Below are 12235 nucleotides of genomic sequence, written 5' to 3'. Positions count from 1 at the left end.
AAAGGCATCATTTATTGCTTGACTCAGCTCATAAGCTAATAAATTAGTGGTTAAGGCTCCATTTAAAAGCATTTTAGGCTTTCAATCTTGAGCAGGCAGATCCATCTATTAATTCTTACCACTGCAAAGGGAGTACTAGAGTTCTATAAAATCCACATTAAGACGAACATTAACCAAGGTGGTATTTTACATGGGTTAACTGTACTCTGTTAAATTCCAGGCTATTCTGAGAAATACCAGTCCATGTCTAATTGTGCACAGCACAGAATCACAAATACCAATAAACACCAATTCTGGATAACAGGCTGGTAAGTGGGTGACCACACTTACCGTTTTCCACATAGGGATGAAAAGGTAAGACCAGAGCAAGGACGACCCTGCCTCTGGTTGGCTCCAAGACACTTCTGATATCTTTTAACAAAGTCAGGGGCTGATCACAGCGGTCCAGCAAATTCAAGCAGCTGATGACATCATACTGGAACCCTGTATTCTGCCATTCATTTATACCAAGCACTCTGCAAAAATCAGAAAGATACAAACCCTCTTAAAGACATCTTTAAAAATACTTAGATGCCAGTAAAGACTTTAATTTTGTTTTCTAAATCAAAGTAAGTTCAAAAATCTTCATTTATAATTTATATTTGCAATAATAAAATGGCCATACAAAAGTAAACAACCATATTTCTTTAAATTTAGCAATTCTCCTATTTCCAAATCTCAAAACATGCAAAATTTCCTTTATAAGAACTAGTATGTTTAATAAGTCTGAAGATATAAGATGATAAAAATGGTTATGAAACTAGGGCATCCAATTCTTGAACAGCAGTTAATGAACAAAGAATCCTACTTTTACATTCACTGGAATGTAATCGTAGAATACATCATATATTCATGTTTTCTATTCCTAAGGTCCCTCCTATTTTTAAGAATGGCTAGGAGTGGTATAAGATAATTTCCATTTACGTCTTTTGAGCACATCTCTATTCCCAGGAGAGAGATACTATTTCATACTCCAGAATCTTCATATCTAAATAACTATATAGAAAAAGATAAAGCACAGGACATCCTATTAAAATGGTAAGTGAAGAACATAGTTATTAACACACCACTCTCAGCCCTCAGTATCTCATGAACACACAATCAGTCTCTCCCTCCCTCTCTCTCATCTCTGTCTTCTCTCACCCTAAAAACATTTCTAGTCCTTTACAATGTTTTACTCACAGAGAGGAGGAGTCCTTATATCAAGAGGCTTTGTTAGCCACACCATTAAGGCAATTCTATAAATTACTCACTCCTGCTTGGTTATACCAATCAGAATGTGGTAGGTGAGGCATGTTATGATAGAGACAGGAGGAAAAGGAAACAGGAAAAAGGACCTTTGGTAAACAAGTCTTTGATCACGCTCAGCAGATAGAGATATCTTAAGAAAATTCTAGAAGCATAATAAGGACTGTTTAGGAAAACTCATAGTATAATGACATTTTAGAGCATTTTTGTATAGCAGAATAAAAAGAAACACTAACTACTCAGGTGCATCTTCTTTTCAATCTAGATTTTTTTTAAAAACTAAAGCCTCCTCCCAAACAAAACTGACAAACTTCAAGGAGCTAGGCAGATTTCTTTGTTACTTGAAATTAGGGCATTAGAGCTCCAAAATCACTTTGTTGTACCGAAATTGTGACTGCAATGATGATTTTAGGAGCTGTATTTAGCTCATTTAAACTAGAGAGAAGACTCTACTTTCAGGATAAAAATGTCATCAATTCCCATTTTAAAAGCTGAAATGAACAATTAAAAAGAAAGACTTTATATATTAATACCTTAGCCAAACAGCTAATTTAAATTCATAAACTTGCAAAAGACAAATTATATATTTGATTTAAAAAACCAAAAAAAAAATTTAGGCCTGATCTAAAACGAAGCAGAACCCAACATCATCAGCATGTTTTAACCTAGAATAATCTGGGCTTCCCTTGTGGTGCAGTGGTTAAGAATCCGCCTGCCAATGCAGGGCACATGGGTTCAAGCCCTGGTCTAGGAAGATCCCACATGCCGCGGAGCAACTGGGCCCGTGCGTCACAGCTGCTGGACCTGCGCTCTGGAGTCGGCGAGGCACAACTACTGAAGCCCGTGCACCTAGAGCTCGTGCTCCGCAACGGGAGAAACCACCGCAATGAGAGGTCAGCGCACCACAATGAGGAGGGACCCCTGCTCGCCACAACTGGAGAAAGCCGCACGCATCAGCGAAGACCCAATGCAGCCAAAAATAAATAATAAATAAATAAATAAATAAAAATTTTTTAAAAATCTAGAATAATCTCACTAAATCCACCTCAGAATTATTTGAGGATAGGTAGTTTCCATGTTGGTAATTTTGAAAGACAGAAACACATGCTCATAACAGAAAATTATAGGCTTAATAGCGGGACAGTTAAAGCTATACCTATAGAAGTCCAACTTCATCTTTACTTCTGTTTTGTGATTTCTACTTGTAAACTCAGTTCCACTGATGAAGACAAATTTATCAGCCCCACTCAAACTGCATATTAACCCAGGAATCCTAACAAGTTGTTAGAATTTTCCTCTTCTTATGAGAAAAATGAAAGAAGTGACTTGTCCAAGGTCACACTGTAAATCTCTAGCAGAGTAGAAATTACAACTTGCAAACTCTCCTAGTATGTTATTCAGGTCAATGAACCTGCTCTCTCCATATAAGGTGAGAAAGAACCTAACAATCAGTCCTTGAATAAATGCTTCCAGGGTGGTGGGTTTAGAGTGAATGGCCATCCCTTCAGTCTCCAGTATCTTTTTGTTAAAAAAAGAAAATAAAGAGGATATGAACACGAGAAATAGAATTAACCACAATATTTTCTTTTCCTTTCAAGAAAGATCCTTAACCTATAGATAATGGATTAAAGTCAAGCATCTTTCAAATTTACATTAAAGATCTTTGTTCTCTGGTGTCAAAAATGTATACACAACTCCTTCTGAACTACCCACACGTGAACTGCCCATGCGGACTTAATTCCAAACCCGTCCACATTACCAGTCCGCAACTTGCCACACACTTGTTTCCTCCAACATCTACAAACCACCATTCAGATCATGTCAACAAATTTTCACGTTAACTTTTGGTAAAGCAGACTGAGGAAGGTAACCATGCTGCCAAAATTTCCTTCCTGCCAAACAACGGTTTTTATTTATTGTCATTTGAATTGTGGAATTGTTCATTAGTACACACAATCAAAAAGTAATTGTATAATCCCTTCCTAAGTGTCTATGGCTCTTCCAAAACAGCATTTCTAACCCTAGAAGAAAGGCGTCTGTTCAGGGGGTTATTATTGTCAAGAAAGTGAGTTAAGTAATAGTTTACCTTCTGGGGGATTTAAAATACATTTTCCTTAGAGAAGTAACAAAGCAATCAGTATTTTGATAAATCCTAAATAAAAACCACCAGCAATGTAGAGAAAAGTTATTGTTTTGTTTTAAAAATCAAAGCCACATCCTTAAATTTTACAATCAGGTTTTCGGGCATAAACAATAATATCTTGGCAAAACAGAGGGAAAACCTGGCCATTTTCTGTTTTATGGTTTTATTTCAAAAATGACATCAAGAACCTTTATTAAAAAGCCAGTTTTTCATGAGCCCAGATATTGAAGAGAAACAAAAAACAGCTACCTCCCAAAAAGAAGCCAAAAAAAACCATGGAAGCTAAAAGTCTGCCCTGCCATCATGGATTACACGAACCCTAAACTTAGTAAGATACCACTTGCCCGTTAAAATGTCAAACTGTACCAAAAGTTGCCACTTTTGTGAATACGCTTCTATTCCATACTAATAATATTATGAAGGGAGTGTCAACCAGTATAAATTCCCTATCTAGGTCAAACTGCAAACAGATTTTTGCATATGAACTATTTATTAGGGAAAAAAAATAAGTTGTTTTGTTTTGTTTTGGCTGCTCCACGCAGCTTGCAGAATCTTAGTTCCCCAATCAGGGATTGAACCTGGGCCACAGCAGTGAAAGTGCCGAGTCCTAAGCACTGGACTGCCAGGGAATTCCCAATAACTAAGTATTTTTTATATGGTGTACAAGTTTATCAGGTAACATAACATGTAAACTCTACATATATTGAATCACTAATTCAAACATCTGAAGTCTCACTGAAAATTCCTTTTGGGCACTTAGTCTCAGAAGGGTTTGAATGTCAGGCAAACAAGCAAGGCCATGGCCCAGGGTAGGTGGGCCTCCTTCCATATAAATCCCTTTAAATACCTGTTTACAGTAATCTTCCCTTCCCTTCTTCCTACTTGGTCTTCTCTTCCCCAGGCTAAAAACGTCCATGTTTTGCCAAAGTTTAAATCTAATCCTGCTCCAAGAGCTATGCTAATGCTCTGTCTCTAGGGTTAGTCTGTTCCTAAGATAGTCTCCTACTTAGGAACTTAGGTGGGTAGGAAAGTGAGGGAGTACATAATTCTCTCTTTTCTTTCTAAGCCTAAGCCCAGCTTCAAAAATATCAGAGAAGGAGGCAGGCTCTACCTCCACCTCCCCCATTCTATACTCAGCACCGTCTTCTCCCATTCAATAGAATCCGTACTGAATAAAGAATAACCTTCTTCCTAAGTCTCTCAAGCAGCAGATGGTCTAAAAGCCAAGATTTGACACTTCACATCTATTTGGATGGATATTATCAAAAAAACAGAAAACAACAAGTATTGGTGAAGATGTAGAGAAACTGGAACACTTGTGCATTGCAAGTGGTATGTAAAATGGTGCAGCTGCTGTGTAAAAGGTATGGCAATGCATCAAAAAATTAAACACAGACTTACCATTTGATCCAGCAATTCCACTTCCGGGTATATACCCAAAAGAAGGGAAAGCAGTGACTCAAACAGATATCTGTACACCCATGTTCATAGCAGCATTATTCACAATAGCTAAAAGGTAGAAGCAACCCAAGTGTCCATCGACAAATGAATGGATAAACAAAATGTGGCATATACATACAATGGAATATTATTCAGCCTTAAAAAGAAAGGAGATTTGGGCACATGCTACCACATGGATGAACCTTAAAGACATTATGCTAAATGAAATAAGCCCAACACGAAAGGACAAATATTGTACAATTCCTCTTATTCGAGGTTCCTAGAATAGTCAAATTCACAAAGACAGCAAGTGGAATGGTGGCTGCCAGGAGCCAGGGCGACAGAGGACTGGGGAATCAGTGTTTAACGGGTACAAAGTTTTAGTTGGGAAAGATAAAAAGGTTCTGGAGATGAATGGTGATGATGGTTACACCACAACGCAAACATACTTATTACTACTGAACTGTATGCTTAAAAACGGTTAACGTGGTAAATTTTATGTTATGTATTTTTACCACAATTTTTTTAAAGTTTTTTTAATTAAAAAAAAATAAACAAACAAAAAACAAGATTTGAGAATGCCAGATTCAAATTAGGGAGCAAGTCCCTACATCTGATCTCTCTTCTCCAAGCTGTCTCTCACCCACCCTTTTCCTTCCTACAGTGCCAAAACCTCTAGATCAGAATAATACTGCCAAGGAAAGATGATTTCTCTCTCAATTTCCACTTACTTGTACAGCTGACCCTTGAACAATGCAGGTTTGAACTGCCTGGGTCCACTTATACACTGCCCATATTTTTCAAAGGTAAATACTACAATACTACACGGTCCATGGTTGGTTAAATCCGCAGATGTGCAGGAACTGCAGATACAGAGGGCTGACTATAATTATACGTGAATTAACCCCTGCATTGTTCAAGGGTCAACTGTAATATGGACAGATTTTTTTTTAATTCCTCATCATGGAAATTGTTTCTGATTTATATTCTTTAAATAATATAATCTCAAGAAGAAATACATCTAAAACCAAGAAATATACTCTAAACCATGTCTAAAAATTATACCTGTATTTCTTCTTCTGAAGTTGCCATATCATAGTTTCAGACAGCTCAGTGGCATAAATTTCTTCAAAATGAGGGCTCATTATTTTTGTGACTTCTCCATCTCCAGCACCTAAATCAAGAAGTCTATGCGTTTTCCAGTCTGGATTAATTTTAAGCAGTCTCTGAAACTGATCTGGTGAAAAGACAAACATTGAGCCTCTTCCTAGCAACCTGGAAAAGAAAAAAGGACAAAAATGGATGACTCTACACAAAATAAGCACTTCCACCCAACATCCACACAAAGTAGTGACTCAACACCAACAGCCTTTTGAACTTACAAAATGTTTATTTTATAAGATTATATGATTAAAATATATATCTTTTATATGATTTATGATTAAAAAGCAAAGTTAATAAAATAAGAAAACACCTCTAGATATCATCATCTGTCTTTGAGGCTGCAAACAATACACCAAAAAGAGTGGGGAAAGGAGAGGAATAAAAGGTGGGAAGGAAGAAGAAATATATAAGAAATTAAAAGATGAATGTGAAGAATTTAAGTCAAAATAGGAAGGAAAGATGGAAGGAGTAATAGAAAACACGTATATCGGTTTAAAAAAATGACAGGCCAACAGGATCAGACCACAACACTAGCCAATAACACTAAGCAGAAAAAGCAAATAGGGGAAAAGAGCCATTTAGAATATGAAACTGAACAATGAGTATAAAAAATAGCTCTAGATATTAGATTTTTAAGAGACACTAGAGAAAAGAGGAAGAGTGGTCCTTGTGGTATCAGTTAATTTGCATTTAAAAAGTAGATTCATACTTGTGTCAGTTTGTATGTTATACAATTGGCTGGGTCCTATTATTTCTAAAAATCCTAAAAAACATCTAAAACACAGTAATGCCTTTGAAAAAAGAGGAGTTAAAATGGAGATCAAAGAGAGCTCTCATAAAAGCAGCTACAGATCAAACTAAGTCTTGAGGAAGCATCATCTTGGGAAATAAAATGCACTCCCTATTTAGAACTTGCTTTCTAGCTCTCAAATCCCAGTCTGTCTAGGGCAGGGATTCTCAAACTTCCTTTAAGCAGCAGAACCCTTTCTTTAAATGAAGCAGACGTTACTCATGGACAATGTAAAATGTAACAGGAGAACTGCTGCTGAAATGAGGTTGAGAGCCTCAGCGCTGCTGCCAGCCCACTTCTAGGCCTTTCTCTGCAGCCTGAAGCAGCTCCTGAGGCGCTTCCTCTTCAGACCCTGGAAAAGTCTGAAAACCACTGGTCTAGGAAATGGCAGGGAAATCTGTACCATCCTGCTGCTTTCTGGAAATAATCCTAAGGTGCAATATGTTTGTTACACAGTGACTGGAAGGACGTGTGCAACTGGGTGTTCCTGGTAAGACCAGTTTCAGGAAAAAATTAAAATTATGGAGCTCATATAACAAACTCCTCCTCCCCTTTCCCTTAGAAGAGGTCAACCAAATCTAACTATATTTGCAGTAAATCCTCTGCCCTATAGAAATGCTAAAAAATGGGAGGGGGGGGGACCCTCAGAGACTTGCACCCAATACAACTAGCTCCCAGACAAAACATCTCCTAAAAGACAAGTTGTTTTTAATCCTCAATTGTTCCTAACATCTCCTAAAAGACAAGTTGTTTTTAATCCTCAATTGTTCCTATCTTCTAATGGGAAAACAGGCTGAAAAAGAAATCTGAGAAAAGGAGCTGAACTTACTGAAATAGCTATACAAAATTTCACACGGGAGCCAGAGTCAGAACAACAAGAGCTAAGAGAGGTCACAGGCTTGGGGGTACATGTTTCAAATGCTGGTGCTAACTTGCCATAGGACCAAAAGTAAGTTGCAAAATAGTTACATGGCTTAAACTTTCCCAATTTTAAAATAACATGCTTCCCTAGCCATCTCTTTGGAATCTAAGGACCCTTAACATGATAATCATAAAATTCTAGAGCTAGAGTTCATCTGAGGTCAGAGCTCAGGTTGAAAGGCACCGGAGAGAGAAGCACTGTCCTATTTCCAAAGATCATGAGCAACAGAGACTACACAAAAAGATTTAAACTGCCAAAAGAAAAAAAAAAAATCTAAATTCATCGAGCCCAGATGAATTTTGGCCTCTAGGGAGCACTGGGAGTAGGTGGGAAGAGTTTGGGGTGGTCACAATTACTTGAGGGTGCTACTGTCACTTAGAGGGCAAGGTCAGAAAAGTCAGACTTCCTGCAATGTGTGGGACAGTCCCACACAATGAAGAATTATCCCACTTAAAATACCAAGACACTGACTTTGCTCAATACAAGGTTTCCAGCAAACACATACCACGGAGAGGTATGGCTCTCTAATTTGTCTTTAACTCCCAAAGTTAGTGATGTCGATGTATTTTTTTGGTGTGTGTGTGTGTGTGTAAAAACCATCCTACGTTCTCTGGCCTAAGTTCTCTCTAGATTTAGAGTCTACAGAGGAGATATACCTCCTTACAAATATCTTCCTTATAAAATAAACTCTGAAAACAGCTATCAAGTCTCTCCTTACTTGGTCTTCCCCTTCCCAATAAAGGACGTCCGATAAGTACCTTATCTTTTTAATTCAAGAAGGTTACCATAGGGACTTCCCCGGTGGTCCAGTGGTAAAGAATCTGCCTTCCAATGCAGGGGACACGGCTCGATCCCTGGTCGGGGAACTAAGATCTCACATGTCGCGGGGCAACTAAGCCCACGAGACACAACTACTGAGCTCGCACGCCTTAACGAGAGAGACTGGGTGCCACAAACTACAGTGCCCACGGCCTCTGGAGCCCACGTGCCACGGCCAGAGAGAGAAAACCCGCACGCCACAACTACAGAGAAGCCCGCAAGCCTCAACAAAGAGCCCACGTGCTGCATGGAAAAGATCTCGCATTCCGCAACAAAGATCCCGCATGCCGCAACTAAGACCCAACACAGCCAAAAAAAACACAAAATAAATAAAATAAATAAATAAATAAATAAAATATTTTTTTAAATGGTTACCATAGTAATTATTTCTATAAGAGACAGCCACTCGTGGTAATAAGCTCCCATTGCCATAGATGGAAATTCCCAATGGGCTCAAAGTTAAGCTTCCAGCTGAGAATAGGACACAGGGCAAGAGATGTTTTTGTTTTTCTGGGGGAGAGGGGTGCCAAGGGGGGATGGAGGGGTGGGGATGAGGGTTATTTAAAAAAGAAAAGCAGGGGGCTTCCCTGGCTTCCCTGGTGGCGCAGTGGTTGAGAATCTGCCTGCCAATGCAGGGGACACGGGTTCGAGCCCTGGTCTGGGAAGATCCCACATGCCGCGGAGCAACTAGGCCCGTGAGCCACAACTACTGAGCGTGCACGTCTGGAGCCTGTGGTCCGCAACAAGAGAGGCCGCGACGGTGAGAGGCCCACGCACCGCGATGAAGAGTGGCCCCCGCTCACCGCAACTGGAGAAAGCCCTCGCGTAGAAACGAAGACCCAACACAGCCATAAATGAATGAATAAATAAATAAATAAGTAAACAAATAAACAAATAAATAAATAAATAAGAGTTAACTGTCCTGGAAAGATATCTACATCCCCATGTTCATTGCAATCTTATAAAAAAAAAAAAAAAAAAAAGAAAGAAAAGAAAAGCAGAAGAGCTGTGGATAAGATAAGCCAAAACGGATTTATTAATCTTATTGCCCCTTTGACCAAATTGTGAAATCCCAGAGCAGAGAATTTTAACCAGGGGCGAACAGGGTAGAGGTAGGGGGAAGCGGTTTACAGTTTGAAATCTTCCTAAATTACATGCAAAATGCTGAATGTAAAGGACTATTTGAAGAGAGAATTTCTACTTTATATCACTTTCAAAGAGGTACAGGGCCCCAAAAAGGTTAAAAATCACTGCTGCAGTGACTTGTCTGCTTTCCCAACGAAAAAATAAATGGTACAGAACAGAAATTCAATGCCGTGAATTTTAGAAACAAAATGTCAGACCAAGTTGTTTACACTCAACTACCAATACAAAAATAACAACTGTTTGCTAAAGCAAACTTAAGGCAATTTCATATAAACAATGAAGAAAATCAAGTAAGAAATCTTGAGAAATGGCTCATGGTTCCTGAAAACATATTTAAGGACCAGATGATAGACTGGGGATCCAGACATTCAGTAGAAGCTGGCTCCAAACCTCAAGGGAAGAAAAAGTGGGCCCAGCCAGTGGCTTCAAGTGGTCCAACAAGCTTTTCAAGCACTGAGCCCTGCTGCTTTTCTCTTTGGAGTTCTGGATTCTTAGGCTTTGCAGTGTCTGAAAATTTGGCCAAGAAAGGATAAAAATATTCCTAAAGCTTTTTCCATAGATTTATATGAGAGAACCACTCTAGGGATAGAGAATTCCACAATGTTTACAAAATTCTGGTGAGTCTAAACATTATGCAAGAATAGATGGAGGGACTTCCCTGGTGGCACAATGGTTAAGACTCCACACTCCCAATGCAGGGGGCCTGGGTTCGATCCCTGATCAGGGAACTAGATCCCACATGCATGCCGCAACTAAGAGCCCACATGCCACAACTAAGGAGGCAGGGAGCTGCAACAAAGGAGCCTGACTGCCGCAACCAAGACCTGGTGCAACCAAATAAATAAATAAATATTTTAAAAAATAAAGAAAGAAAGAATAGATGGAGAACCCTTCACTCGAACAAGCCACCATCCACTGCTTGGCTGAATTAGATCCTTCTCAAAAAAACTTGTTCCTGGGAAGTGTGCTTAAGGCAAAGATCTTACTTTTCAGCCTACGTTAAGGGCCTGGTTCCAACCATCTTGCTCCTCTCTAATAGATCAGCATAGACATCACCTGGAACGTGTTAAAAATGCAGAATCTCTGGTCCCACCCCAGACCTACTGACTCAGAATCTGCATTTTAACCAGATACCCAGGTGATTCCTGTGCACATCAAAGTTGGGAAGCACTGTGGTTCCCATCACAGAAATACAGACCAATGAGGCTGTTTATCAAGTTACAGTGAATTTTAAAAGCATAATTGCAGAGGCTGAGACACTGGGCCAAGGATTCTGACTAGAAGTGTTGTAGCTGTAGAGGTGGTCAACATCTCAACAAGGTAACTTTTCTTTTTCCTTTTCTTTTTTTAGACCTAAGGATAAAGAAAAAAGTATCCAAGATTCACTTACCCATTGATAGATGTTCTAGACATAAACAGGCTAAAAACAGATGACACAAAAGAGTGATATAATTGGATAAATAGCCAGCCCGATTTCTCAATGCTGTTGTTTAAGAAGATCTGTGTTCCTTGATCAAGGTAACTCTGAACAAAGACAGCCTGGAGTGATTCGCATAATTTCTCTCTGTTGCACGCATACCACTAAAAAGAAAGAAGAAAAAAAATGAAAACATACAACTGAAGCGTCATCTAAGAAGTCCAAAAACAAAAAATAGAAGACTAAATTAAATCTAAGATTTCCAAATGTTATAATCTCATGGCACTTTAAGAATAATCATCATCTCTTATATGACCTATAAGGTATAAAGTATTTCCTCATACATAATTTCTGGTTTAATTCTCATTACCTTCAGGGTACGTAGAGAGAGTGGGGGAAGGGTGAAGAGGCTTCTGAGTCATGCAGCTCAGTAAGTGACAGAGCCAGGCCACGGTCCAAGTGCTCTGACTCCTGGCCCAAAACTTCTGTCACTATACCCCCCTGTACCCCAAGATTAGGAAAACTCTGTTGGCCTCTCCTTCACTGAGATTCAACATAATGCAATAACTACCAACATTAACCTTGTTTTTAGGTAAGAAAACAGTCACTCAATGCAATGATTTAACTCGAAACCACGAGACAAATCAAGTAAGCAGAGTAAGCAGCAGAATTTAACATTCCAGTGACCAGATGAAGCTGCCCTTCTTCTTGTGGGCTAAATAGGGACCTTTAGAAATACTGACGTGTGCTTTACCAGGTCATATAACATTCTAAGAGACAAGAGCCAAGTATGCTTGAGAAAGATTAAGAAGTTACTTAAGGTCACATGCAACCAATGAGAAGACAAAGTAATGACATGCTAAGAACCAGATTTCTAGGAACAGGCTCTAACCAGAACACACTTTTAGAACAAAATTCAAGAACCTCAACTGTGGATGAAATGTAATCTTCCGTAATAAATGTGTCCCATTTTCATTAGGGTTAGTATACCAGAGAAGGGGGTAAGCAGCCTGCAGGGCGCAGCAGCTTTAGAGTGAGCCCATCATCAAGTCCTGGCTCAGCCATTCCTGTGTACGAGCTCACACAAGTCACTTAATCTCTGAGCCT

General features: G+C 39.1%; 1 protein-coding gene across 3 annotated transcripts in view; it reads right to left on the bottom strand.

The window, feature by feature from the left end:
• Positions 1 to 12235, bottom strand: part of METTL9 (methyltransferase like 9) — a 43236-nt gene that overhangs the window by 20420 nt on the left and 10581 nt on the right. For all 3 annotated transcript variants that reach the window (XM_036824269.1, XM_036824270.1, XM_036824271.1), the window contains exons 2-4: positions 11102 to 11292; positions 5936 to 6145; positions 331 to 515 (exon numbers count right to left, since the gene is read on the bottom strand). In XM_036824269.1, the coding sequence (XP_036680164.1) occupies positions 331 to 515; positions 5936 to 6145; positions 11102 to 11292 (586 nt within the window). The remainder of the gene's footprint in view (positions 1 to 330; positions 516 to 5935; positions 6146 to 11101; positions 11293 to 12235) is intronic.

Source organism: Balaenoptera musculus, chromosome 15 (genome assembly GCF_009873245.2).
Source record: "Balaenoptera musculus isolate JJ_BM4_2016_0621 chromosome 15, mBalMus1.pri.v3, whole genome shotgun sequence".
Classification (NCBI taxonomy): domain Eukaryota; kingdom Metazoa; phylum Chordata; class Mammalia; order Artiodactyla; family Balaenopteridae; genus Balaenoptera; species Balaenoptera musculus.
Note: the sequence above shows the minus strand (reverse complement) of the source record. Positions and strands in the feature narration are given on the sequence as shown.